Source organism: Miniopterus schreibersii (assembly GCF_964146895.1).
Source record: "Miniopterus schreibersii genome assembly, chromosome: 6".
Lineage (NCBI taxonomy): Eukaryota > Metazoa > Chordata > Mammalia > Chiroptera > Miniopteridae > Miniopterus > Miniopterus schreibersii.
In genome coordinates this window covers 55716491-55742516 of record NC_138107.1, presented here as the reverse complement: position 1 = coordinate 55742516, position 26026 = coordinate 55716491, and the positions used below count along the sequence as shown (strand labels likewise).

Genomic DNA, 26026 nt, shown 5'->3' with positions numbered 1-26026 from the left:
CAGGGATAAGAGTAGGCACTTCACTGGGTTGTAATGAAGACTAAAGGAGATACATATGGAAGTATATATGCCCTTCAGTACAGTACCTGGCATACAGTAATAAATGGTGGTTTTATTTCACCAGTTTCTATCACTGTTCTTTTCTATCACAAACCCTTACCAAATTCACCTCCCTATACATTCAGCTTTAATTATGCTACTCACTCATTGAAGAACCTTAAAAATCTACTTATTGTTAAATCAAGACCAAACTCTTCCCCCTGGTCCCCAGACCCTGTGCAATATACAAACTACCATTCTAGTCTTACCTCCTGTTCTCCCCTACTAACAATGACGAAAGTATTCCTGTTCTTCCTTTTTAAAGATTTAACCACTTTATTATTATATTATTTTTAATCTTCACCCAAGGATATGTTTTTATTGATTTTTAGAGAGTGAGGAAGACAGAGAGAGAGAGAAAAACATCAATGTGAGAGAGAAACATGGGCCGGCTGCCTTCCGTACATGCCCCAGTCAGAGACAGAACCTGCGACCTGGGTATGTGCCCTGACCAGAAATAGAACCACACCTTCTGGTGTATGGGACACGCTCCAACCAACTGAGCACCTGGCAAGGGCAGCATTCTTGTTCTTTAGATCTATGATTCAGCTCACGCTGCTGCCTTCTGCCTGGAATCTTTCCTCGTAATAGCCTACCTAATCATCAATGCCAATAATAGTTATGTAAGTAACAGTAAGTGGTACCATTTATTAAATGCTTACTCTGTGCCAGAAAGTTTCCTAAACATATCACACATTATCTCATTTATCCTTATAACTCAGTAAAGCAGAAATTATCTTCACTTTACTTAATGAGAAAACTAAGATAATCCAAGGTCACACAAGACCTAAAAAGCAATCTAACTCCAAATCTCATGTTCTTAACCTGGATTGTATTGCTTACTTTAAATACTGTTTCTTTCATGGAACTTTTTCTTATCTTTAAAACCAGATACAATCTCTCCTTAAACCTGAAGAGACTAGACTATTTCCTATAGGTGTCCTCTAAAGGAAATAGTCTGGTCTCTATCTTTTTAAAAAAACACACTTAGCACCCAGCTGGTGTGGCTCAGTGGTTGAACAGGCAACCCATGAACCAGGAGGTCACGGTTCAATTCCCGGTCAGGGCACATGCCTGGGTTGCAGAGTCCATCCCCAGTAGGGGGCGTGCAGGAGGTAGCTGATCAATGACTCCCTCTGATCATTGATGCTTCTATCTCTCTCTCCCTCTCCCTTCCTCTCTCTGAAATCAACAAAAGCATATTTAAAAAAAACACACTTAGCATATCTTCTATGGTAAACAGAAGGCTTATATTTTGTTTCTAACAATGGATTCTCAAATATGAGAACTCGAATTTCATCTAGCAAAGTTCCTGGTAACACCTTTCCAGACTTTGCCAAATTACAGATCCTAGTCATAAAATTCAAAGTTAATAATCTGTTATGTCACAGATGATTCATTTGGCAACCAGGAAAAATTGTCATTTTTCTTTACTTTTCAGTCTCATTCTTTTCTTAAATTGTTGACAAGTACTGAAGTACTTCTAACGTAAACTAGTTTATATACTTGGTGGGAGGTTTCCTATTATGAGAATATTAAAAGACTGATAATCACACAAAAAGAATACGCCTACTGCCTTGTCAATATCACCACAAAAACCTTGACCTTTTAAATTTTCTTGAAATTTTTGAAAACTATAATCAAATAGCAATTTATTAGTTATGCATAGGATCTAAAAATTTAAGAAAAAGAGACTTCATAGAAAATACATATACTGACATAGGAATGTCACATCCCACATTACTTCCAAATTTTCTAATTTTTTTGAATTTAGTGATCCTATTTTATTGAAGCGCTTTTCATTAAAAAAATCACGAAGCGTATATGTAATATACAACCTCTCGTCAGTGTGATGGCTTAAATGGTGTTAAGGAATATGGGACAGCCTATAGTTTGACTGACTGGAAGGATTTAAGAAATAATGGAATAAAATTTAAAATGTGCCACAGTCTCAGAATGTGAGAATGAAACTTTTGCTTCCTTGTATACCAAGAGAACTAGAGCACTGTCTAAATACTAGCACTGACATCATTGGCTGTGCTACATATTTCACTTGCCATATTTTGAGTGACTACAGAAACCTAAGCAGGCAAATTATATAGAATAGTTTTATGATTCTGCTTTATAACAAACAAACAAACAAACAAACAAACAAAAAACCCCAATGGCTATACACTAAAAAATGAAAAATATTAAAAAGTACCTCTTTCTCTACCAAGATGCAATAAGATTTAGCTTTTTAAAGTTTTTCTGCTAATAAAGCCTTTTTTTTTTTTATAATGACCTTTTTATGGCATCTCTGTTTTATCAATCAAGCATTCTTTTTCCCCTTTAAAGGCAAAAATATCTAGAAATTTCATCTTTTCTACAAATGTTCCTAAATGAACAATTTTCACTCTTTCCCCCCCTTCCTCATCTTCTTTAATGCCTTCATCATCATTTATCACTATAATCATATCGAAAAAAGAATTTGTAAGATGTCTTACTCAGAGCAGGCAATAAACACTGCAACTACTTTCGAGCAGTGGCCACATCAGAATGGTACCTCTTTTTAATGTTCTGCACAGCAACATTTGTAACTAGATGTTTCATAATATACTATGCAGTGATGATATTAATAAAGCAAATTTTTCCCCCCTAATGGTTAATATGTAATACTGCCTCATCAATACTGAGAGGAAGATGTTAACTAAGTTCACACCTAAGAATCAGATATTCTGAGATTTCCTTTTTTCAAAATACGTAGTTCCATGCTACCAGATAGTTGTATGTTGGTAGATAAACATCTCACAAAAGCATATACACTATTTAAAGTTTTGGGAAACAGAGGATGTTTTCTTTTAAAATTGAGATATAGTTGATATATTATAAGATATATTTTCTAACGAGTTTAAATAATACACTTTTTGTTTTGTTTTAATCCTCGCCTATGGATACTTTTTTTCATCGCTTTTCAGAGAGAGTAGAAGGGAGAGAGAAACATCGATGTGAGAAAGACACATCGACTGGTTGCCTCCCGGGGATGGAGCCTGCAACCCAGGTACATGCCCTTGGTCGGAATCGAACCCGGGACCCTTCAGTCCATGGGCCAGCTCTCTAACCACTGAGCAAAACCAGCTAGGGCTAAACAGTATACTTTTTTGAGAAAACTTAAAAAAAATTCACCAACTGTTTATCTACCTATGTATAATTTAAATAGTTTAGTAAAAGGCAGAACCTTAAATATAGTGTGTTTTCTTACCTCAGGAGCAAACATGGTCTCATAGGTAGGATTATACTGAACTTCCTTGACAGCAGGGTCAAGGTGAACTCCAGTCTCCAAATCTTCCTAAAAGAAAGCCAAATGAACATTAAAGATCTGGCAAGTAATTGTTTTATTTTAAAACTACGTTGTCACCCTAGCCATTTTAATACCAATTTTATGATTATTACATCAGTGCCATATAATTAATAATTCTAATAACCAAAGAATAAAAGTAATGTATACAGGTATAAAGGTTAGAATGCATAACAAACATTTTTTTCCTTTCAAAATACTAACTTTATCCCAGCTGAAGAAATTAAAAATTTCTAAATAAGTTAACAGAACTCAAAGCCTTAAATTAAGTGTCTAACTCCTCTTTTTTATTAACTCAAAAAGACCTGATCTTCTGGTTCCAAATTCAGGAGAAGCAATTCTCCTTACTCAGCAGTTTATTAAATATATACTCAGGTGGACTGGTTGGGGATTGCACAGGAAACAAAAGGAAGTGAGAGGGCCCAGATCTAACTCTTAAGTCTTATCATCTAGGTCAATGTTCCACCCTTCTTAAATTCATCCCCCAGTTTAATGAACATAAAAATCTCATCGCCACTACAGAATCACTGATAGTCTATCTTTTGTGTAGCCCCACCACTTACAGACACAGCGATTCCCAAACTGGTATCTCTAGTCTGGACCTTTCCCTTGAACTCTAGAGACTTGTGTATCTGACCTTCAATTTGGTATCTTTTCTTCATCTCCCACTTAATATGTCCAAAAGGGGATCTCTGGTCTCCTTTTCCCCAGTAACTCCCTCCAGCCTTCTCTAAGTTAAGTGCAGTCCATCCTTACACTGCTCTTGCGGGAATTCCGGGCGTTATAGCAGCCCCTTTGTTCCCCTTCTGCAGCACTGCGCCCAGGCCTCAGCAGGTCGGCCCTCTACGCACACCCAGAATACAACCGCTTTTTAAGTCCTTTCCACTCTCACCTCAGTTCAATTTATCATCTTGCATCTGGATTATTTTAAAAGTCCCTGGCCCACCAACAGCCTCACTCCATAACCATGCCAGTGATTATTTTCAAATACTCATCAGATTATGTTGCTCCTGTGCTCTAAACCCTCCAGAGCACCTTCCCCACTCAGGGTAAAGGCTTAACAAAGGCCTACCAGGCTCGTTACCAGTTGTCCTCAGAAATTAAGTACAGTTCCCTAGGGCAGTTTCATAGGCATTTTTGCCCTCCTGTTTGGTCCTGCCTTAGCTTTTATATATTAAAAACATGCTTTTGTACAGGTTTAATTTTCATATTAAACATGTTATAAATACCTTTAATTTAAATTCAAGTTATAGTTAGAAAATTTTAAGGAAGTTACGTATCATTTATGAATTACATTTTGGTAAAGCTGGAATTACAAAATTGCTGTTATAAAATGAGGATGTTTGCATCTAACCGGTTGAGAATTTACCCTCCGTGATTTGCCCCGCCTCCTCCCCTGCAGCCCACCTTGTCTTCATCTCGCCCTGTACCTATGCTCACTGTACTACAGCCTCACTGGCTCATTTGCTAGTCCTGGAGTCACCCAAGGACAATCCTGCCTCAGGGTCTCTGGGCTTACTATTCCCTCTTCCTGGAATATTCTTTTCCTGGATATCCGCATGACTCTCTCTCTTCTTTCAGGTCTGGGCTCAGTTTCTTTACTTTCCTCTGACCCTGTTTTAATGACCTCCATTATATTTATCACCACCTGACATATATATTGATCGTCTACCTCCCTCCACAAGTTGGATTTTGTATGCACAAGTGTGTCCTCAACTGCTAGAACTATCCCTATCATATCACCATTTTTATTCTATGAGCCTCTTGCTGATGGTAGGATACATCTGTCAATACAAAGCAAAGACAACACAAAGTAATATCACAAATTTTGCAAAATGGGTGGGATATCATGACATTGACAGTAATGTTGGAGAAGAAGCAATGCCACTGACAAATGAAGATGTGGTAGATTTAGACCAGCCAATGACCAGCGACTACACAACTGGCAAGAAAAATAACACCATAAACACACAGACATTGTTCCAAAATTTTACATCTTTTATTTGTTGTTTATTATTATTTTTAATCTTCACCCGAGGATATGTGTTTTTTTAAATTGATTTTTAGAGAGAGAGGAAGGGGAGGAGAGAAGGGGAGAGAGAGAGAGAGAGAAAAATCGATCGGCTGCCTCCCATGCACACCCTGATGGGGGACTGAACCCTCGACCTAGGTATGTGCCCCGATGGGGAATCAAATCTGCCACCTTTTGGTGTACAGGATGACGTTCCAACAGAGCCACCCGGCCAGGGCGAAAATTTTACATCTTTTTAAACACCCTTCACCAAAGTAGGCAACTTAGTTTCTCTACTTCTCAAAGGTAGAGTCTTTCAGATATGACTCCATTAAACTCCCTTCCCCACCAGTTTCAAAACTGTTCATATCTTTACCATATCTTACCCTCCTCATGACTTCAATTTCCATCCCAAATTTACCCCTGACCACACTCCTGGCCTTTGGATCCATACATCTGACTGCATACGGACCTTTATTATATGAATGTTCCTCTGTTATGTACAAAACAGATGCCATTCCCCCATATCTCAGCCTTCACTCACTAACAAATCAAGCACCGAGTCTTACTATTCTACCTCTGCACTATTTTTCCAGCAACTCCACTCCCACCGTCCCTTCTCCACATCCCAGCCACCACTATACTAGTTCAGGGCTTCATTGTATCTTGCCTGGTCTATTATAATACCTCCTTATCAGGTTTAATATGCCCCCCACTTTTGCCATATTAGGCTAAGTGCTGATTTTTAAAAATAGCAAGCACTTTCATGCTTTCTGTGGTGTTGGCAAAGTTGCTCTTTGTTCATTATGCATTTCCCTTTAATTATCATTAGCGGCTAATCTGACGATGATGATAATATGTCATCATCTCATTTTCCCTGATAATTTCCCTCCTCCTGGCTCTAGAAAACTGTGTTTTTTGTTGTTTTTTTTTGTGTCCACAGTTCTAAGGAATGCTTTACATAACTCCTTATAGCATTTGTGATATTATCTGTTGCACATGATCTCTGCTGCCTAGTTCAATGCAGGGCACTCAGAGCATGTTCAATAAATATTTGTTAAATTAAACTGAAGAAAAGTCAAATCCATAGAGAAATTAAATAGAATGAAGGCTGACCAAAACCACTTAATTTGGCAATCATGTCACAAAAAACCTTTGCCAGAGCAATTTTGGTAGTGGGGTGGGGTATGAGAATCCAGCTGCAAGGGGCAGAGGTATAACTCAGGATTTAGAAAAACAAGAAAGTAATAATTTTTACTCTTTCATTTCAAGACATTTGGTAATAAAGAAGAGAAGAGATGGGGTGCCAGATAGAAGGACTTTCAGGGTGAAATTAAGTTTGTTTTTCTCTCCATAAGAAAAGACTAGGTAAGAGATATAGTCACAGGCGAGAGGGAGAAGCACATGAAAAGGAGGGGATAATCAAAGGTATGGAAGAGGTGGAAGGGAAGGGAATCCAGATTAGAAGATTAGCCTCTGAAAAGAGAAGGAGCTCTCTCTAGATGAAAGAGATGACAAAGATAACTGACAGGTGATAGATGTTTAGAGCTGGTTGGAGATGTAGGGAGTCACAGCTGGTCTTTTTATTTTCTTTGTGTAGTTAGGGGCACAGACATCTTCATAAAGCAAGCACGGTAACTAGAGATTTATTTATTCATTTAACAAATACTTACTGTGTGCCTACTATGTGCCAGGGCAGTGCTCTAGGCCCACAGAAAAAGACCAAGATCCCTGTCCTTGTGGAGCTTATATTCTAGTGAGGGATATAGACAATAACCAATATAATAAATAAGTGAGTTATATATATAGTTTGCTAGAAGAGGGCAAGTGCTATGGAAAAAACAGTATTTAACATTAGTGCCAGGACTGGGGTAAACATATTACCTCACATAATCCTTACAACACTCTGTGAGTTAAGTATTAACAAGATTAAGTCACTTACCCCAAAGTACTAACAGAATAAATGAGAAGGGGAAGAATTTGAAGTAACCACAATGAAGGATGTCAAAGAGACCCAACTAGCAACAAACAAACAAAAATCGCTGGCAGAATATCAGTCAGGTTCTTAGTTGCAAGCAACTGAAACCATCACAGGCTGATTAACAGTATTGGATCCTTCTAAGTTTCTCTTAGCATTGCCAAGAAGGGTGGAGAATCAGCATGGGGAACCAGGCAAGATGAAGGGCTGAGTATACAGATGGAAGCACAATTCTAAATCAATCATAGCGTAGAGTTCATCATTTCTGAAACCACTGCTATGGCTACCACTGGATGCTGCTGTTGAAACTACTAGTCCAAGAAACTAGATAATGTTGCCTACCACTGCCACTTAAAAATATTTCCTTGCTCCTTTGTGGATTACCTTTAGATTAGGTGGATGCATTTGCCTGGCTGAGCCCAAGCCATAGTACTGGACCTTCCAAGGGAGCTGGGAGAATGAGAATCTGGGTTTTCAGCTCCTGAAGGTAGGGGGCAGGGAGGGATATTCTTCACACTAAGACTCTGAGGGAAGGGGATTCAAATGCTGGGCCACCTCAAAGATGACACATAGATACTACCCTAGAATGCACACTAGAATCGTCACTGATTAGAGACAGTTTCTTACCTTGGGCTCAGTAGCACTATAAAGTTAAAAGGTTGTATACAAATTGCTTAAACTGCATAAAAACTAAATTAAATGTTTTATCTCTTAATATTCAACTTGTAGTGATAAACTGCTTAAATTAACAAGAGGCCACATTGATACCTCCCCAATGAATGTCATAGAATACAGCTGCTAGAACCACTTTATAATATGGTTTACTAGATCTTTCCAATTAAGGGTATCCTAAATTTTAATTATTTAAACAGAGTACCATGAGGTACCAAGCTTTAAATTCAAAGTACAATTTGAAAAGAATTACTCTTTATATATGCAGCAGTGCAACTAATAAAAAATATAAATAAGTCCCAGTCTCTGGGTCCTCCTAAAATTACAGAACAAATTGAATAGAACTCCAGAAAATAAAGGGTTACTAATTTTACATTTAATTAGAAAAACTTGGACAATACCACAACTTTAAAACTCATGAGGAGTACAATAACAATTAGGCATGCAATTGAAATTATCTCAGAATTACAAAGGACTTCTATTCAGTTTTAATTATCCATATAAATTAAAGTACAGTAAATGAAGGGTAGATCCTATGGGTCAAGTAAGTTTGGAAAGTTTATCTTTCGTTGATTCAAAGAGATCTGAGAACAAAACTACATGATATTTACTTTCAAGTCTTTTTCACATTTCTTACTGTTGTACAAATAAGAAAATAGATGTGAAATCACTTTATAAACTATAAAGCAGAACTCAAATACTAATCATTACTATAAACCATTTATCAATTTATGGTATAGTGTTGTTTTTCCCCCCTGAAAGTGAAAATGAATAAACTTCCTAAAATGGGAGTCTAGGTGGATCAGATAAAAGAACAGAAATTCATATAAAGATATTCTTTGAGTTTGGCACTTAACAAATGCAGAGGAAAAGGGTGATCATTTGAAGCTCACAAATATGAGAAAGATCACTCACGAAGAAGAAATTTTAAAATATACTCAAGAATAGAGGCAGAATTTTCATTTTACTCAAGTAGACTATATGCTAAAGCAAGGGATACACTGGGGAAAAGTAACAGTTATTAACTGAAATGAGAGAACTGCTTTAGTTCTTTAACTTCAAAGTCAACTAATAAGCAACTGTTACAATCCAATAGGGCTTATCACATGATTTCCAAAGTGCAAAATCTGACAATGTTGCATTAAAATAAAATTTTAACCAGAAAATACTCATTGTCATACATTGGAGAACACAAATATGTTAAATTAGAGTCTAGAATAAGAGAAGAGAGAATTGGACTAAAATAATATTTGAAAAGATAAGCACTGAGAACTTTCCAGAGATGTTGAAAGATTTATACTCCAAACCAGTTAATTCACAATTAAAGAAACAAATGAAAAGGACAAACCAGTTAATTCACAAATAAAGGACAAATAAAAAGAAATCCACAACTGTGTATCCAATAATGAACATAAATAATGAAACTATATCCCAAATAAAAGGGGTCCGGAGCAAGTGTCTTAGAAGCAGTCAAAAGAAAAAAGAAAAACAGCTACAGACAGCTGACTTGTTATTAGTAACGATGAAAATCAGAAGACAGTAGAAAAATTTAAATATGCTATGAGAAAATAATTCAGCTAAGCAAACTAAACTCAGTGAAAATATCCTTCAAGAAAGAGGCTTAAATAAAAATGTTTTAAAGACGAACTAAAACTGAAAGCAGCTGCCACCAGTTAATCCTCACTTAAAGACACTCTAAAATTTATTGAGACTTATTTTATAGCCTAGTGCAGGGCCTGGTAGAAATGTTAGAGGAAGCCCAATGACTAGCTTCAAGGGCTGAGGAAGAAAGAAGAGAAAAGGAAGACCGCTCCGTTCTTGGCTTGGATTAATGGGTTGGAATTATTATTCAAAATGGGGCCCAGCCGGGCATGGCTCAGCGATTGAGCCTTGACCTAGGATCTAGGCGATTGGGGTTCAATTCTCGGTCAGGGCACATGCCCGGGTTGGGGGTTCGATCCCCAGTCAGGAGCATGCAGGAGGCAGCTGATCAATGACTCTCATCATTGATGTTTCTCTCTCTCTCTCTGAAATCAATAAAGATATATTTAAAAACAAAACAAAAAAACCAAAATGGGATTGGAGGTGCCGAGAGCCATGCTGGGAGAGAAGTTTAATAGTTCTGGAGTTAGCAAGGAGCTTACAACTGGAAATAATAAGGACAGTGTTCCTGGCAGAGTCCTAAGTGCTTCACATGCTTTATGACATCTTACAGCTCCAAGAGTTCTCCCAAGATGCTACGACTAGGCTGCGTAGTCTAGTTGTTTGGGTTGAGGAGAAAATGCAGTGAAGAAGTGGGAGAGAGCTCCAAAAACCTGGGCTGTGAAAGAAATCGAGACTCGGAAGGTTGATGAAGGAGTATAAGTTTGGGGAATCTGTTTTGTTATAAAGATAGGAGGATTCTAAGCATTCTTTCATACCAAATGCCCATTAGTAAAAAGTAAAATTCATAAATAGCTCACTAAAAACCTGTAAGTAACTTAAGTGATAACACCCTGGATTTGAGAAGACCTTAAATACAAAGGAATTTCTGTACACTGTCTCCCCTCACCACATCTTGACATTTTGATCCCCCCCATCCATTAGGCTCTTCTGGGCCTGTACTACCCATTGGCGGATGCTCTCCTTGGGCTCTAGACACGCCGACCTTTCCGCAGTTCTTATAACACATTAAACTCTCTGTCGTTACAAGGCTTGCTGTCTCCTTCGCCAGGAAGCTCCTGGCTTAGCTTGCACATGGCCGGCCGCTGCTTTTTCAGAGAGGACTTCCCTGACCAGTCTCTTGAAGTCCTACGCCTGCACTCTCTCTCGCAGGACTCTGTTTTCCCCCTTCACAGCACCAAATCCAACCTGCCACTTTAGTTGCTCACTTTTTACTGGCTGCCTCTTCCACTAGAAGGTGCGCACCCTGATGGCCTGGTTTTTGTGTCTTCAACCCTTAGAACAGTTCCTGATAAATAACGTGCGTTCAATGTGTGTTAAATCAACCAGATAACCCGATTTCTCCCTTTATCACCTCTCTCAACTGGGATCAGGCACAATCCTTCTTAAGCCCAAGTCCCTCTCTCCCTGTATGGACCTAGACCATCAAAAGAGGTAACATTTGTTGCACTGTATTAGATACCAGGCTCTGCGCTGTAAGCTTTATTTCCACCACTTCACTTCATCTAGACAATAACCCACTCATATAGACAGGTGCTTGTAAAATTATCTCCACCGCACAGGCAGGAAACGTGGCCAAGTTCACACAAGTGGAGCTGGGACTGGATCTAGTTCTGACTTAAAAAACAAAACAAAGCCGGTCCGCCGCTCCCTTCCAGGGAGGGCACACGCTCTGGTTTGGGAAGCCCTGCGTTAGCCTTCCTTCTGTTTTGAGATTTCGCCTGCTCTATCCAGGCCACATCCTAATCCATAAATTTCACTCCCTCTTCCCACCGGCTGTCCGGCGGCGGGAGGCGAGAGCGGGGAGCAGCGAGGGCTGTCCCGAACCTCCACTTCCCGGCCTCTTCCCAGGAAGACGCGTGTGGCAGGGAGAAGAGCTTCAAGCGTTAGCAACTCACTCTCAGCATCGAGGAAGAGGTAACCCGCGGCCTGACAAGCGACTGCCAGGTTTTGGAGCAGAAGCCAAATTCCCGAACCGCATCAGAGGCAGAAGCGCTTACCTTAACTGCCACCTCCGGAGCGGAGTCCACCGCCACCGCCAGAGAGGGCTTGGCAGAGGGCGATTTAGTCAAGTGCATGAGGGATTCAGCGGCTGGCAGTGGACATCGTCCGCCCTCACTGTCCGAGTCCGATTCGGACCCTGAACCCGAACCATAGGAAGCAGCCAGAGCTGCAATTGCTGCCGACATGACGGCAACAGAACTGCGGAGACCAGGCCCCAGCGGAAGAAGAGGCTCCCAGGTCCTGACAGATTGCTAATATACATATTTTTACTTCCTTTGCTAAGAAATAAATTATGACATTTTAAATAAATTAATTAGTATTAGAATAAGTACAACATAACCGAGAACTTGGAACATTTATCTAGGGAAACAGAGAGAATTATAATAGCTTATAACTTTCAGGACCTTTTTGGCTAGATTAAAGACTACGAATTCCGATATATCTTGCGGTCTCCGAGTCCTGCACTCCCGGCGTGCAGCGCGACGGGAAATGAAAGGCACGATGGGAAATGTAGTTTGGAGCGAGGGGGCGGGGCGGGCGGGCAGGCATCTCTTTGACCCCGCCCCTGAAAGGATGGTTCATTCAATTGGCTATCATCTTCCCTCATTCCACGGACTGTTCTCTCCGTCCCCTCCCCCAAATTGAGGATTGGGCAATACCATAAAACCTCTGGAAAGGGGGAAGATGGATATTCATCCCCGCTGATGGGCGAGTGGGCGGAGGCTGAGTCGGCCACCCCTGCTGCACCTAGGCACTGGGGGCAGGAGAGGAAAGCCAGAAATCTTAAGTTGGGAGACTCTGACGGACCGGGAATAGCTCCTGGTGGGAAGGATGGGAGGTTAGGTAGCAAGAGTCCAGGGGTCCCCCCTGCTTCAGGAGCGGGTCCCTGCGCCCGGTTGTGGAGCGGAGCGCGCGGGGAGGGGGCAGGTGGGGGGCGGCGGCGGCGGCTCTCGGTGTTGTTCGCTCGCGCGTCGAGCACACTGTGGGTCCGACGAGCGGCGGGCGCTGCTGGCGGCGTTCCCTGTGGCCCGGTGCGTCGGCCGCTGCTCGGAGGGGGTTGCACCCGGGAGCCTGATTCTCCTGCAGGCTCTAGGGGGAGTCCCGGGAGCTGAAGAGGACCGGCGGCCGCCGCCGAGGCATGAAGTAGGGGTAAAGCAAGAGCCCCCAAGATTTCTCGGTGAGCGCGAGTCTCTCAGGATTGTCTTTTGGGGGGAGAGGGTGCTGGGGAGGAACTCTTCCTCACCGGCCAGAACGGAGAGGTGTGTGCGTGGAGCTCTAGTCCAGCAAAGGTGACGGGGATGGGCGCGTCTCCCCCGCAACGGCCCCCACCCCCATTCGCGGTTCCCGATCTCCCGACGCCCACCCGCCAGCCGGGCTGGGTGCCGAGGGGGCCGGCGGCCGGCCGGCGCGTCGGGGTTTCGGTTGCAGGGACCGGCCGGAGGCTGCTCTAAGCTGGGAGACTGCGGGTCTCACCTGAGGTGCCACCGCCTGAGCGCCCCTGCCCTGCACCCCGGGGCCGCCCCCGTGCCTCCTGGCTCCGGGGAGGCTGCAGCGCCCGGCGGCGGAGAAGCCCCTGCTAGTGCTACGTGCCCGGGGCTCCGGGAGGGAAGCTTCGCGTTTGCGTGTTTGCGCCGCGGGTCTGGGTCTAAGGACCTAACGGCGGAGCGGGCGCGGGGATCCCTTTCTTCGCTTGAAGAGCGGGCGAGGAAGCGTGGCTGTCGCATCTGATGCCTGTTAATGGGGGTAGCCTTCTGGAGAGTTAGGGAGCCGCTCACTCGGCTCCGATGTCGGCAGGACTCGCCCATTGTGCCACCCAGATAATTATTCAACTATGCAGCATCCATTGCACCTTTCCCGTTTGTCTTTTCCCCTTGCTACAGCATGCCCCCTAGCTTCGGCACTCTGACGCCTTCTCTTGCACTTGCTGCTGCTGAACTGGAATCATGATGAACAGAAAGCACATCTGACCTGAACATTCACAGCCTGTCCTATAGCCGATTAATTAACTAATCTCCAGCTAGGCCGGGTACTTTAATACGACTCGATCTAATCCTATCCTTGGATTGTATTTTAGTTTTTTCCTTGGTGGTAGATTCACGTATTAGCCAAGTCTTAACTCCTGCCCAGTAACTGATGTAATTGATTTATGGGTTATTCACCTCATCTAGTGTTCTTAAATTTAATTTGTATGGTAGGTAACTTTAATTTTTCTAATTGTTGATGGAACTATATCAGAATTACAAATGCAGTTTCAATCTTTGAACTCTCTGGCACAGCTTCTCTCGTGCTGTAATTTCAAGTTAGGGAAAGTATATGTCGAATATTTGAATAAAGTACATGATATAAAATTTCTCAACTTTTCAATAAGAAAAGTTTTGTTTTTATTTCTAGTAACAGAATGTTGGATGCTCATAGTCTTCATTTGAACGAAAAGAAGCATTTAATATTTAAGGTGGAGTTTTAACTACCATAACGAGCATTCACTAATTTAACTAAGTTTTAGTTTTTATTCAGTTCTTTTTTTTGCAATATCACTATTTTTCAGTATCATTGAATTACTTGTTACAGATTTTTTCTCATTTTCCTAACTTCTGTCAACAAGGATGAGTAGGCTCCAATTTTTCATGACGTACCTGAAAGGTGAATTATTTTTTGAAAATGGAAGAAACAACTGTTAGTTACTTGATACTATGTTAAAAACTGTTTGCATATTATATTAAAATAAATGATTCACTACCAAAAGTAAGTGTTTTCTTTTTGTTTTTGTAATCCTCCCTTTCCAGCTTTTCTTGTTTAAGCTTGTTGCCATAACCCTCTTGGTAAAATGAAATTGCACATAGGCATTGCAGGGGTAGTAGTTTTAAGGTACAGTAATTGTTTTATGGCACTCAAAGTGGCGCACATATAATTTCATGGTGTAGGATCGGTTGCTTGGTTAGGAAATGACCTTGCAATTTATAAAATGGACACCTTTGTGCCTTGGTTTCCTTATATGACAATGGTGATAAGTAGAATGCATAAATTCAGTAAAGATGTTTTCATAATGCTTTTAAAGATTTTAAACATGTTTTAACTGATGAATGATGAAAAATATTTCAGTGTAAAATTCAATGAAAAAAATGTCATTAGGATTTTTCTTGACATTTTAGAATGGCTAGAAATTGAATTTTGTTTTGGAAGGGTACAGATCTAAATTGAAGAATATTTCTCATCCATCAAGAGTTTTTAATAATTTGATAGGTATTATAGTTAATATCTGTATGTAATATCTAAATATAGGTATAGTTAGTATTGATGAAAAAAGTTATAGGACTTGGTAATAAGCAGGCAGAATATTGATTTAAGTTTGTGAAAAATAAAATCTCCAGAAAACATTAAGGCCTTTTTCAATAAAAACTTGTAGCCGACAAAATCCAAAATACATAATTGTGATCATTTGTAAGATATGCTATGGAGCTACTTTATTATTCAGGTATGTAAATAACTATATTCAGAGACAATGTATGACTGCTGAATACTATATTCATTTTGCTTTATTTTCAGAATAGTCTAAGGTACCATTTCCAAGTGCTTGATTTTCATGAGCAAAGTAGATAGTAGCTTTTGATTTCCTTAATGGAGGATTAACTGAGTTAATTTTCTTAGCAGAAACTATTAAAATATATTATTAGAGCCCTAGCCAGTTTGGCTCAGTGGTTAGAATGTCGGCCAGCAGACTGAAGGGTCTCGGGTTGGATTCCAGTCAAGGGCATGTACCTCAGTTGCAGGCTGGATCCCAGGCCCTGGTTGGAGCATGTGTGGGAGGCAACCAATCGATGTCTCTCTCTCTCTCTCTCTCTCTCTCTCTCGCTCTCGCTCTCGCTCTCGCTCTCGCTCTCTCTCTCCCCCCCTTCTCTCCCTCCTTTCTCTCTCTCTCCCCCCTCCCTCCTTCCCTTCTACTCTCTGAAAAAGCAATGGAAAAAATATTCTCAGGTGAAGATTAAAATATGTGTGTGTGTGTGTGTGTGTATATATATTATATATATATATATAAAATTTTACCAAAACAGTGCTTTTGGTTACTTTGTGAGGCTACTTTACATAGATGAGACTATTCAGTGTCTTTAAATTTACTATTGTATTGGGTGGTTTTTTTTTTTAGAATTAATTTGATTACATTTTTTAATGTTTTCTTAAATTACCCGCTGAAATTCAGGTGTCATCATCACTTGGGTACATACAGTTAACACAAGGTTTTTTATTAAGCTTCTTGAGGACAGGAACTGATTTGATGCTTACTATCATAAATCTAAAGTTGTTAGCATAGTGTGTCGCAAGTGGGAGGAGCTCAATGTGTTTTGGGGGTTTTATTTTTTTGGACAAATTAAATGAATGAGTGAAGAATATCCACTGATTTAATGTACTGAGTAGACATTTTAAAAAATAGATTTATCAAACAAATTTTAATTAATGAAACATAAGCTTTATCTGGAGAAAAGAGAAAAATGTATTTGGAGTTTCTTTGAACTTTATCTGTTCAGATATAATTCCTTTACCCACACTAGAACTAGCACTAGATATTCTATAATATATACATTGTCAACCCTTTATGAAATAATAATAATTTCCTTTCCTCTTATAGCTCATTTCATGAAAATATACATGAAAAGTTTTCTTTGTTTTTCCTAAATGAGTATAGAAATGTGTTTGATTTTTTTTTACTTCAGTTTTCCAGTGAAATATTAATAAAAAGATGTGTGTAAATTATATCCTGTGCTAAATGTGCAAAATACCTAACTTTAAAAATAAATGGCCCCTGAACTGGAGCTTTGTGTAAAATGAAGCTTTTCCTGAAATGTGTTTTTAGTTTATCACACCCAGTTTATAATTTTGAGTCTCTATGTATTGGTAGTTCCTAACTTAAAATGGGATTGATTATACTTTAAAACTTATAAAATGGTTTAGAACTTGGAACTTACTTTCTCATAAACAAGAAACTTAGTGGTTACATTCACAAACAGCCCACCAAGTTTAACCCATAATATACCTTAATTAGAGAATTATGCTAATAATACTAGAGAATTTAAAAATTATATTAATTAGTATAAATATAATATTGAAAATACCTATAATACTGGGTACAACAATATTTCTGTGGGAAAGTCAATTCAGAATCTACTTTGAAATGCTAGGAATGCATTTTTCTTGTGTTAGTCATGGCAACATTATTAGGAACTTGGCCTCTGACATCCACTGGACATGGAGAAGAGGAGAATCTTCAGTCAGTGGACAGCCTTACATCATCTGGAGCAGTGGTCAGAGAATGGGAGAAATTGGAAGGAGCTAGGATCTTCTATGTAATGTTGGACAAGTCATTTTACCTTTAGCAAGGTTTCTGATTTTCTCAATTGTAAAATGAGCACGTTGAAGTAGATGACCTATGTGGTTCCTTTCAAAGGTACTTCGAAGCTCAGTATAACCCTTCCTTCCCCCACTGGGGTTCAATTTCCCTTTCTAGTATTGCTGCTTATATACTTCCTGTTAGGGAGTTTCTTCTTTTTGGATTTACCTCTGAAAAGATTGCAGTTTTAATCTTTTCTCAAATGCCTATTCTTGAAAGCTAGACTTTTTAGGTTTTTAAAGGAGGGTTTTTGTTACTGTGGTCATAACTGATTTGTTGCTGTTACTAGGGAAACAGAAGTCAAACAATAGGTAAATTTTCTTTTTGGGGAGAGTAGGGAGTCTTGGATGATGAATTTGATTTTGGATATGTTGAATTTGGGTTAATGAGACATTGTATCACTGTCTGGCAGACCGATAGCACAGGACTAAATATTTACAAGGATGTTGGGGTTTGTATAACGAATTTAGAGGTGATAGTTCAAGATTCTGGAAATAGATGGATTTATGCACAGAATAGTGTGTAGAAAGAACAGATATTACAAAACGGTTGGCTTCTGACTCAATATTTACAGAGTGGGAATTAAGGAGAGCCAGAAGAGGATACTGAACGTGTGATCGGAGAAGATAAAGTGTTTTGCATTTGGATTTGACAATTCTGTTGGGACCAGGGTTTAAGGTCTGGGGCAGTTCTCCTTTGACGAGGAATGTGGGATGCTAGTGAGGTAGGAAGGGAGGCAAAGGCAAATGTATGTTGATGGTTTTGAAAGGAGAGGAGAGTGAAGGAATTACAGGAACTTGATAAGGACAAATAAATTTTATAATGAGAAATTGGCTTGGTAGGATAGAATATTAGGTCTGAAGGGGACATTTACAGATGGAGTTCTTAGAGGTAGAACTTTTTGAGTGCGCAGATCCTTGATGTGTTTAGCAGTAGAGGGGAAGGTGCTACTTCTTAATCTTCAGGACTGGAAGTACTGGCAGTGGGAGCCCTCAGGAGAGATTGGGTTCACTTTAGAAAGCCTTGCTCTACTCTACATGCTTCTAACACTTGGGTTGGCAGGCAGTACAGTCTGTATCATTCAAGGTAGGAATCTTGGTGGAAAGAAAGGGGTCATGCGTTACTAGTCAGTGCTTAATTATAAATATATTCTCCTTGTAAAACTAAGTCTTTTTCATTGTGATAGAGGCAGCCAACAGCTGTGTACACCATCAGTGTTAATATAAAAATCATAATTTTCATTGTCATTTTAGTCAGAATTAAATGAAATAAAGTATGTCTCTTAACGGGTGTGTATGTAAAGGACTTGGTTTCATCATTAGCATTAAAAAGAAAATGTAAATTTCTTTTTTGTAATGTTACATTAAGTACAGAAAGATGACATTAATGACCTGTCATCAGTTTAACATGAATTTTAAAATATATGTCTTATAGTAGGGATGGATTTATGAGTTCTCCAACTAATTTTAAATTCATTAAATTTGCTTATTAAAAGCCTGTTCTGTGAGAGGTCATGAAACTGCTGCTTAAAATAGTATTTTCTGTAATATCCTTATGGAGCTCTTTTTAGGGTAAAGTGAGATTATTGCTATAAAAAGACTTTTGAATCAAGTCTATATTAATATAACATATTACTGTTATAGTCTCATGAGACCAGGACCATAGTTAAGGCCTTGATTTACATTTTAATGAAATATTTAGTATGGTACTTAAATATTTCTAATGTAATAAATGAGTGAATAAAAAGTATTTGTTTTGGAATTTATCAGTTTAGCTTTATTATTTCTAATTTTTAAGTGACTCCCTATTCCAGGAATATTGAACTTAAACTAAAGAAAGACGGTGATAGTCTGTTGAAAATTTTCGCTTATTTTTCTTTTTAAGTGTTTTGTTTCTATTTGAATCTGTTTTTTTAATCTGTAGCTGTCTCCCCAAATAATGGTAGAATTATTTATAATTGACATTATTTGAGGATGACAGTGAACCATACAAGTTCTTTCAGTTATAGATGTATAATCTCACTTTAAGAAAATTTAATGTGAGATTACTAAAGTGAATGTAAATAAAAGTAATAAAAAAGGTTGAAGCCCTAAATCTTGGAGCACTCTAAGGTTCAGAGGTACAGAAGATGAGGAGGAAGAGATGGGGGGAAAGCCATGGATTTGAGGTCTGCCGAAAGCCAGTTAAGAAAATGATTTCAAGGAGTGAACAACTGTCAGATGCTGTTAAGAGGTTGAGAGAAGAGGCCTGACAATTAACTGCTGGATATAGCAGATAACTGACCTTGGTGAGATGGTTTGGGAATGAAAGCCCGAATGGGACGGGTTTAAGTGAGAATCAGACGAGAGAAATCAGAGAAACTCATTCAAGGAATTTTGCCATAAAGAAGAGCAGAGAGAGAGTGGCTGGAGGGAGAAATAGGATGAAGAGAGATTTGTTTTGGTGGTTTTGTGTTTTTAAGATGGATGAAATTATAGGATGTGTCTATGCTGATGGCAGTGATCTGAAGGAGGGGCAGGGCAGGGATGCAGGAGGAGGACAATTAGTCCCTACTGCTTAAATAGGGTTTGGGAACTGGTTTGGAACTTTCCACTATGTGAAATGATTTCTGTGGAGAAATCTTTAACTTCAACATAGGCAATTTACAAATGCCTAGTAACCCAACCCATCTACCATTTTATAGTTGTAGATTATTTTTAGTGATGGGATGGGAATTGATAAAGTCACATTTTCCATTGTGATAACTACACTTATTTTTAAGTCAAGAATAGGATTGTAATGTATTGACAGAAGATAGCAGAGCTCACTGATCTACCTGAGTTTGTCTAAACGTGCACTGTTTTAATCTATTAGTCTTCAAGATTTTTTGTATATGTATTTCTAGAAGTATTTTTGAAAAACCATACCCTCTTGCACATTGAAGTTGATGTCTAGTATTACTATTATAAATTTAAATCATGTATTTTTGGTAATAGCTGGTAGAAAATAATAAGCATTTTTAGCACGAGGAAGAGTAATGGAATAGTTAATGCTATTTGATTAGATGGATTTTTGAGAACTTTAATGAAATATAATTGCCAAACAATAAATTGTACAATTGGATAAGTTTTGACTTATGGATTCATTCTGAAACCATCATGACAATCAAGATAATGAACACCTCTCCCCCAACCCCCAATTTCATAGTCTTCCTGTGTATTCCCTGTATCCTACCTCTTTCTAGTCCTTTCATCAACCCCAACTTCCATTCTAAGCCACCACTAATCTACCTTATGTCACTATAGGTTAGTTTGCATTTTCTAGAACTTTATATATGGAATCATATAGTATATATTCTTATTTGTTTCTTTCACTCAGCATGATGATTTTAATTTACCCATGTTCCATACATCATTAGTTTATTTTATTGCTGAATACCATTCCGTTGTCTGAATACTACTCCAATGGATAACAATTTGTTATTCATTCATCAGTCGATGAACATTTGGGTGGTTTTTAGGTTTTGGCTATTACAGATACAGCTGCTGTGAGCATTCATGTACAAATCAATGTTTGGGCATGTGCTTTCATTTTTCCTGAGTAAATACCTTTAAGTGGAATAGCTGGTTCATACAGTAGGCATATGTTTAACCTTATAAGGAAGTATTGAAGTCTTTTTCATAGTGTTCATGCCATTTTATATTTCTGCAAGCAAGGTGTGAGTTCAGTTGCTCCACATCCTCGCCATTCTAATTTTAGAGCTGTTACAGGTTGGTAGTGGTATCTCATTGTGGCTTTAATTTGCATTTCCCTAGAGACGAATGATGTTGATCACCTTTTCTTTTGCCATCTGTATATTTTCTTTTGTGAAGTATCAGTTCAAATCTTTGGTCATTATGTATTGGGTTATTTCTTTTCTCATTGAATTTTAAGGGTTCTTTATTCTAGATAATAGGTGCTTTATCATATGTGTGATTTGCAAATATTTTCTCTCAACCTGTGGATTTTTATTTCATTCTCTTAACAGTCTTTCAAAAAACAGAAGTTCTTATTTTGTTGAATTCCAGTTTAACAATTTTTTCTTTTATGGATTGTGCTTTTGGTGTTATCTAAGGTATTTTTGCCTAACCCAAGGCTACAAAGATTTTCTGCTTTCTTCTAGAAGTTTTATAGTTTTACATTCTACATTTAGGTCTATGACCCATTTGTACATGGTGTGAGTTAAGGATCGAAGTTGTTTTTTTTAAAAAAATACAGATATCCATTTATTGTAGCACTATTAAAATTCTTTGTGTATTGAATTGCCTTTATGTCTACGTCAACTTCTGGGCACTTCTTTCTCTCCCACTGACTATTTCTCTGTTTTCACACCAATGCCAAACTACCTTGAATTATGTAGCCTTATAATAAGTACTGAAGTAAGGTAGTATAAATTCTCTGATACTGTTTTTTTCCCCCAAAGGGGTATGTATTTCTTCTCGAGTAAGCTTTAGTAGTTGTGTGTTCAATGGAATCTATCCATTTCATTCATGTTTGATTTGTTGGCATAAGTTGTTTATAATATTCCCTAACCTTTTAATATCTGTAGAATCTACAGTGATATCACTCTTCTCATTCTAGATACTGTTAATTTGTATCCCCTCCCTACAGTCCACCCCCCCCCCATTGGCCGGGCTAGTGTTCTTATCAGTTTATTGATGTTCTCAAAGAACCATCCTTTGGTTTCAGTGATTCCCCCGCCCCCATTATTTTCTGTTTTCTATTCCACTGATTTCCGCTCTCTTTACTATTTCTTCTCTTGCTTACTTTGAGTTAAATTTGCTCTGTTTTTTTATTTTCTTGAGGTGAAAGTAGTTGAGGCCATTCATTTGAGATCTTTCTTCTTTTCAAATATTCCTAATGTAGACATTTTAGTGTTATATATTTCCCTATATGTGCTGCTTAAGCTGCTTCCTCAAATTTTAATTTTTTTTTCACTTTATTCAGTTCAAAATAACTTCTAATTTTTCTTTTTTTTCTTTTTTCTTTGACTCAGGGCTATTTACAAATATGTTTTCTAGTTTTTAGATGTGTATGAGAATTGTCCAGATATCTTTTTGTCATTTCTAATTATATTGTAGAAGACATACTTTGTAGGACTTGAAGCCTTTTAAATTTATTCTAACTTGCTTTATGGCACAGAATAAAGACTTTCTTGGTAAACTTTAAAAAAAGATGTGTATTCTAATGTTTTGGGATAAGATGTTCTATAAAATTCAGTTACGTCAAGTTGGTTGATAGTGTTATTCAAACCTCTATATCCTTATTGATTTTCTGCCTACTTGGTTCTATCAATTATTGACGGAGAGATGGTGAAATTTCTGACTATTGCTATGGACTTTTTCTGTGTTTTTTGTTTCCTTGCAGTTCTATTTTTACTTTATTTTGAAGCTCTTTATAAGGTGCATAAACGTTTTAGGTTGTTACATCTTTTCGATGAATCGATTCCTTTATTATTACGAATGATTCTATTTATCTCTGCTAATATTCTTTCTCTAAAATCTATGCTGTCTGATTAGTTAATATAGTCAATCAACTTTTTTCCTTTAGCATGGTATATCTATTTTTTAAGAAGAGTTTGAGAAAGATTGGCTTTACTTCTTATTTAAATGTTTAGTAAAAAGTTTGAGAAGAATTAGTATTCTTTTTTGAAGAATTAATAGAACTCACCAGTGAAGCAACCTGGTCCTGGGATTTTCTTCATAATTAAATAGTTGCTCTAGAAAGGTATGTGTGCATGTGTGTCCTCTCCACTCAGTAACCTAAAGGGAAACAATTTTTTTTGCCTTGTTACAGTTTATTGCTTTGTTCTTTTCCCCTTTATCAGTCAACTATTGAACATCTTCTGCTTTTTAGATCTTGGAAACACAAGCTGAGTAAAACAAGATTTCTGCCCTCTAGGAGCTCTCATTTGAACATAAACATATAATACAGAAGAGTGTAATTGTTAGTATTTAGGTAGATTCATATATGGGTCAAAGTTGTGAGCACCAAAGAATAGATGGTTACATCTGCCTAGGAGATTCAGTAATGCTTCAACAAGAGGTAATGCTTGAGTCTAGTCTTGAGCAATTATGTATTCTCTGTGAGGATAAGAAAGGGAAAGGCGTTCTAGACCGAGAACACCATGAGAGGAGGCATGACTGAAACAGCAGGGTATGTTCAGAGTGATTAGAATATAAGGTAGGAGTATAGTGAGAATTGAGGCCAGGAGACATGGGGAGGGGCTAAATGCTGAAGAACTTGGTATATCCTCAGAGCAAGGAATCATTGAAGGGGCTTTTTTGTTTGTTTATTTTTTAATTTAAAAAACAATGATTTTAGAGAGGGAGGAAGGGAGAGAGAGAGAAACATTGATATGAAAGAGATACATCAGTATGAGGGAGATACATCAATTGAGTTGTCTCCCATCGCACCCTGCCTGGGAAGCAGACCGCAACCTAGGTATGTGCCCTGATCAGGAATTGAACCTATGATCTTTCGGTATATGGGATGATGCTCCAGCCAGCTGAACCACACCAGCCAGGGCTGAAGGGTTTGGTTTTTTTGCAGGAGAATGGCATAACCAGATTCAGAATTTTGATAATCTTAAAGCTGTGGTGTGGGATGGATTGGTGGAGGTGGTGATATAGATGGAATGGCAGGGAGAAACTGTTGGACTAAAGACATAAAGTTTAGTCCAGATAAATGAGAGATGACCAGGGTTTGCAGAAGTTAAAATAGAAAAGGAAGGTTCGAATATGAGAGCTGTTAATGAGATAAAACTAGTAAGGCTTGATCTCCTGTTGGATTAATGGGAGCAGACTTGAAGACGATGCCTTGATTTGAAGAGGAAATATAATGAGTTTAGTTTTGGACATACCAAATTTGGGGAATCTTAGAGAACTTCCAAGTACAGATGTTCAGGAGACATTTGCAAATATGCATCTGCAGTTTAGGAGACAAATTTGAACTAGAGTTAAGAACTTTTAGTTATTTAGCAAATATATATTGAACATGTTTTTATGTGTCAAGCATGTACCAGGCATCCAGAATACTATGAGGAACAAAATACACAGTCCCTGCATTATAACTAATAAAGGAGAACAGAAATCAGTCATGAAGACAGATAATTTCAACTGAGACTGAAGCTGTAAGGAAACTCATAGGGTGCTATTTTAACAGAAACTCCAGATCTAGTCTGGGGCTAGGGATCAGGGAATGCTCTCAGTTGAGGTGAAATCTGAAAAATAAGTAGGAATTGGGAAGGGAGGCAATGTAGGCAAGAAATTTATTCTGGGCAAAGGGAACATCATCATCATCATCATACTAATAAAGTACTCAAAGGTTATAAAACTGGATTTAAAAATAATAAAAAGAAACACCTAACTGTATGCAATGAAGTGACATGTAAACTATAAGGACACAACAAGGTTAGAAGGAAGAGGGTAGGAAAAGCCCTGCCGTGCAGACAAACACTAAGAGAAAGCTGGTATAACTATATTAATATCAAACAAAGTAGACTTTTAAGCAAAAAACCGTATTACTAGGAATAAAGAGCGAACTTTATAATAATAAAATAGTCTCAAAATGTATAAAGCACATGGAGCATTTGACAAATCTGTAATCTCAGTGGGAGATCTGAACACATCTCTGGTAGAACCAGATGACCAAAAAAATAAGTAAATAAAATAAGACTGTGGAAGATTTGGGCACAATTAGTAAACCTAACTAATGGACATATATAGAACACTGCAACCAACAACACAAAATATACATTTTTTAAAATGTATAATTGACTATGCTGGTCAATAAAATAAATACAGAGTGTATTCTCTGACCACAATGCCATTAAGCTAGAAGTTAGTAACAAAAAGATAATTAGAAAATCTCCATGTTTGTTAATCAAAATAATATACTTCTAAATAATCCATGGGTCAAATAAAAATCACAGTGCAAATTAGAAAATATTTTGCAGTGAACAATAATAAAATGATTAGATATCAGAATTGAAGGGGTGCAGTTAAGTATATGGTTAGAGGGAAATCTATGGCTTTAAAACCACATGCTTGAAATGAAACTGAATATCAATAAACTAAGCATCTATATCAATAAAGTTTTAAAAAGAGCAGCATATAAACCTACAAAAAGCAGAAGGAAATAGTAAATCGTCAGTAATGAATTAGCAAGCAACATACAGTAGTGAAATTCAATAAAGCCAAAAATTGGTTCTCTAAGAAGACTAATAAAATCTATAAACCCTTTGTGATAAAGGAAAATAGAGGATGCATAATTAATCAATGTAATAAATGAAAAAGAATATTTTATAATTTTATAATTGGGCAAAGTATAAGAATAATTTGATGTCAACAAATTTAAAATTTCAGATGAAGTAAATTCCTAGAAAGTGCAGCTTAGCAAAAGTTAATAAAAGAAGTAGAGAATCTCAAAAATTCTATGACAATTAAAGAAAATTCATAACTTTAAACCTTCCCACAAAGAAAACTTGAGGCAAGATAATGCATTTCTTTTACCAATTATTCCAAAGAATAGTGAAAGAGGAAACATATTCCAATTTGTTTTATTAGGCCAGCATAACCTTAATACAAAGCAAACAAAAGCCCTCTCCAAGAACATGACACGAAAGGAAGATAATGGACCAGTTTCTCTCATGAATATAAATGCAAAAATTACTAAACATAGTAACAAACCAAAACTAAATCTAGCTATATATAAAAAAGATATAATCTCCCTATTTTGAGGTCAGCTGATTAGCAACCTTAATTATTTATATCTGCTATTTTAATTTCTCTTTGCCCTGTAATATATTCACAGATCCTGGTGACTAGAAAATGGATAGCTTTGGAGGACCATTATTCTGCCTAT

General features: G+C 38.0%; 2 protein-coding genes across 5 annotated transcripts in view; one reads left to right on the top strand and one right to left on the bottom strand.

Moving 5' to 3' along the window:
- Positions 1–12217, bottom strand: part of CDC40 (cell division cycle 40) — a 44104-nt gene extending 31887 nt beyond the window's left edge. Inside the window, exons 1-2 of the mRNA XM_081141005.1 lie at positions 11760–12217; positions 3341–3427 (exon numbers count right to left, since the gene is read on the bottom strand). Of these exons, the coding sequence (XP_080997131.1) occupies positions 3341–3427; positions 11760–11948 (276 nt within the window). The 5' untranslated portion in view covers positions 11949–12217. The remainder of the gene's footprint in view (positions 1–3340; positions 3428–11759) is intronic.
- Positions 12218–12473: 256 nt separating this feature from the next.
- Positions 12474–26026, top strand: part of WASF1 (WASP family member 1) — a 36806-nt gene continuing 23253 nt past the window's right edge. For 2 of the 4 annotated variants that reach the window (XM_081141369.1, XM_081141367.1), the window contains exon 1: positions 12658–12940. The gene's annotated coding sequence lies outside the window, so the exon portion shown is untranslated. Of the gene's footprint in view, positions 12941–26026 lie in introns of all 4 variants that reach the window. The other 2 variants (XM_081141366.1, XM_081141368.1) reach the window with 2 other exon arrangements.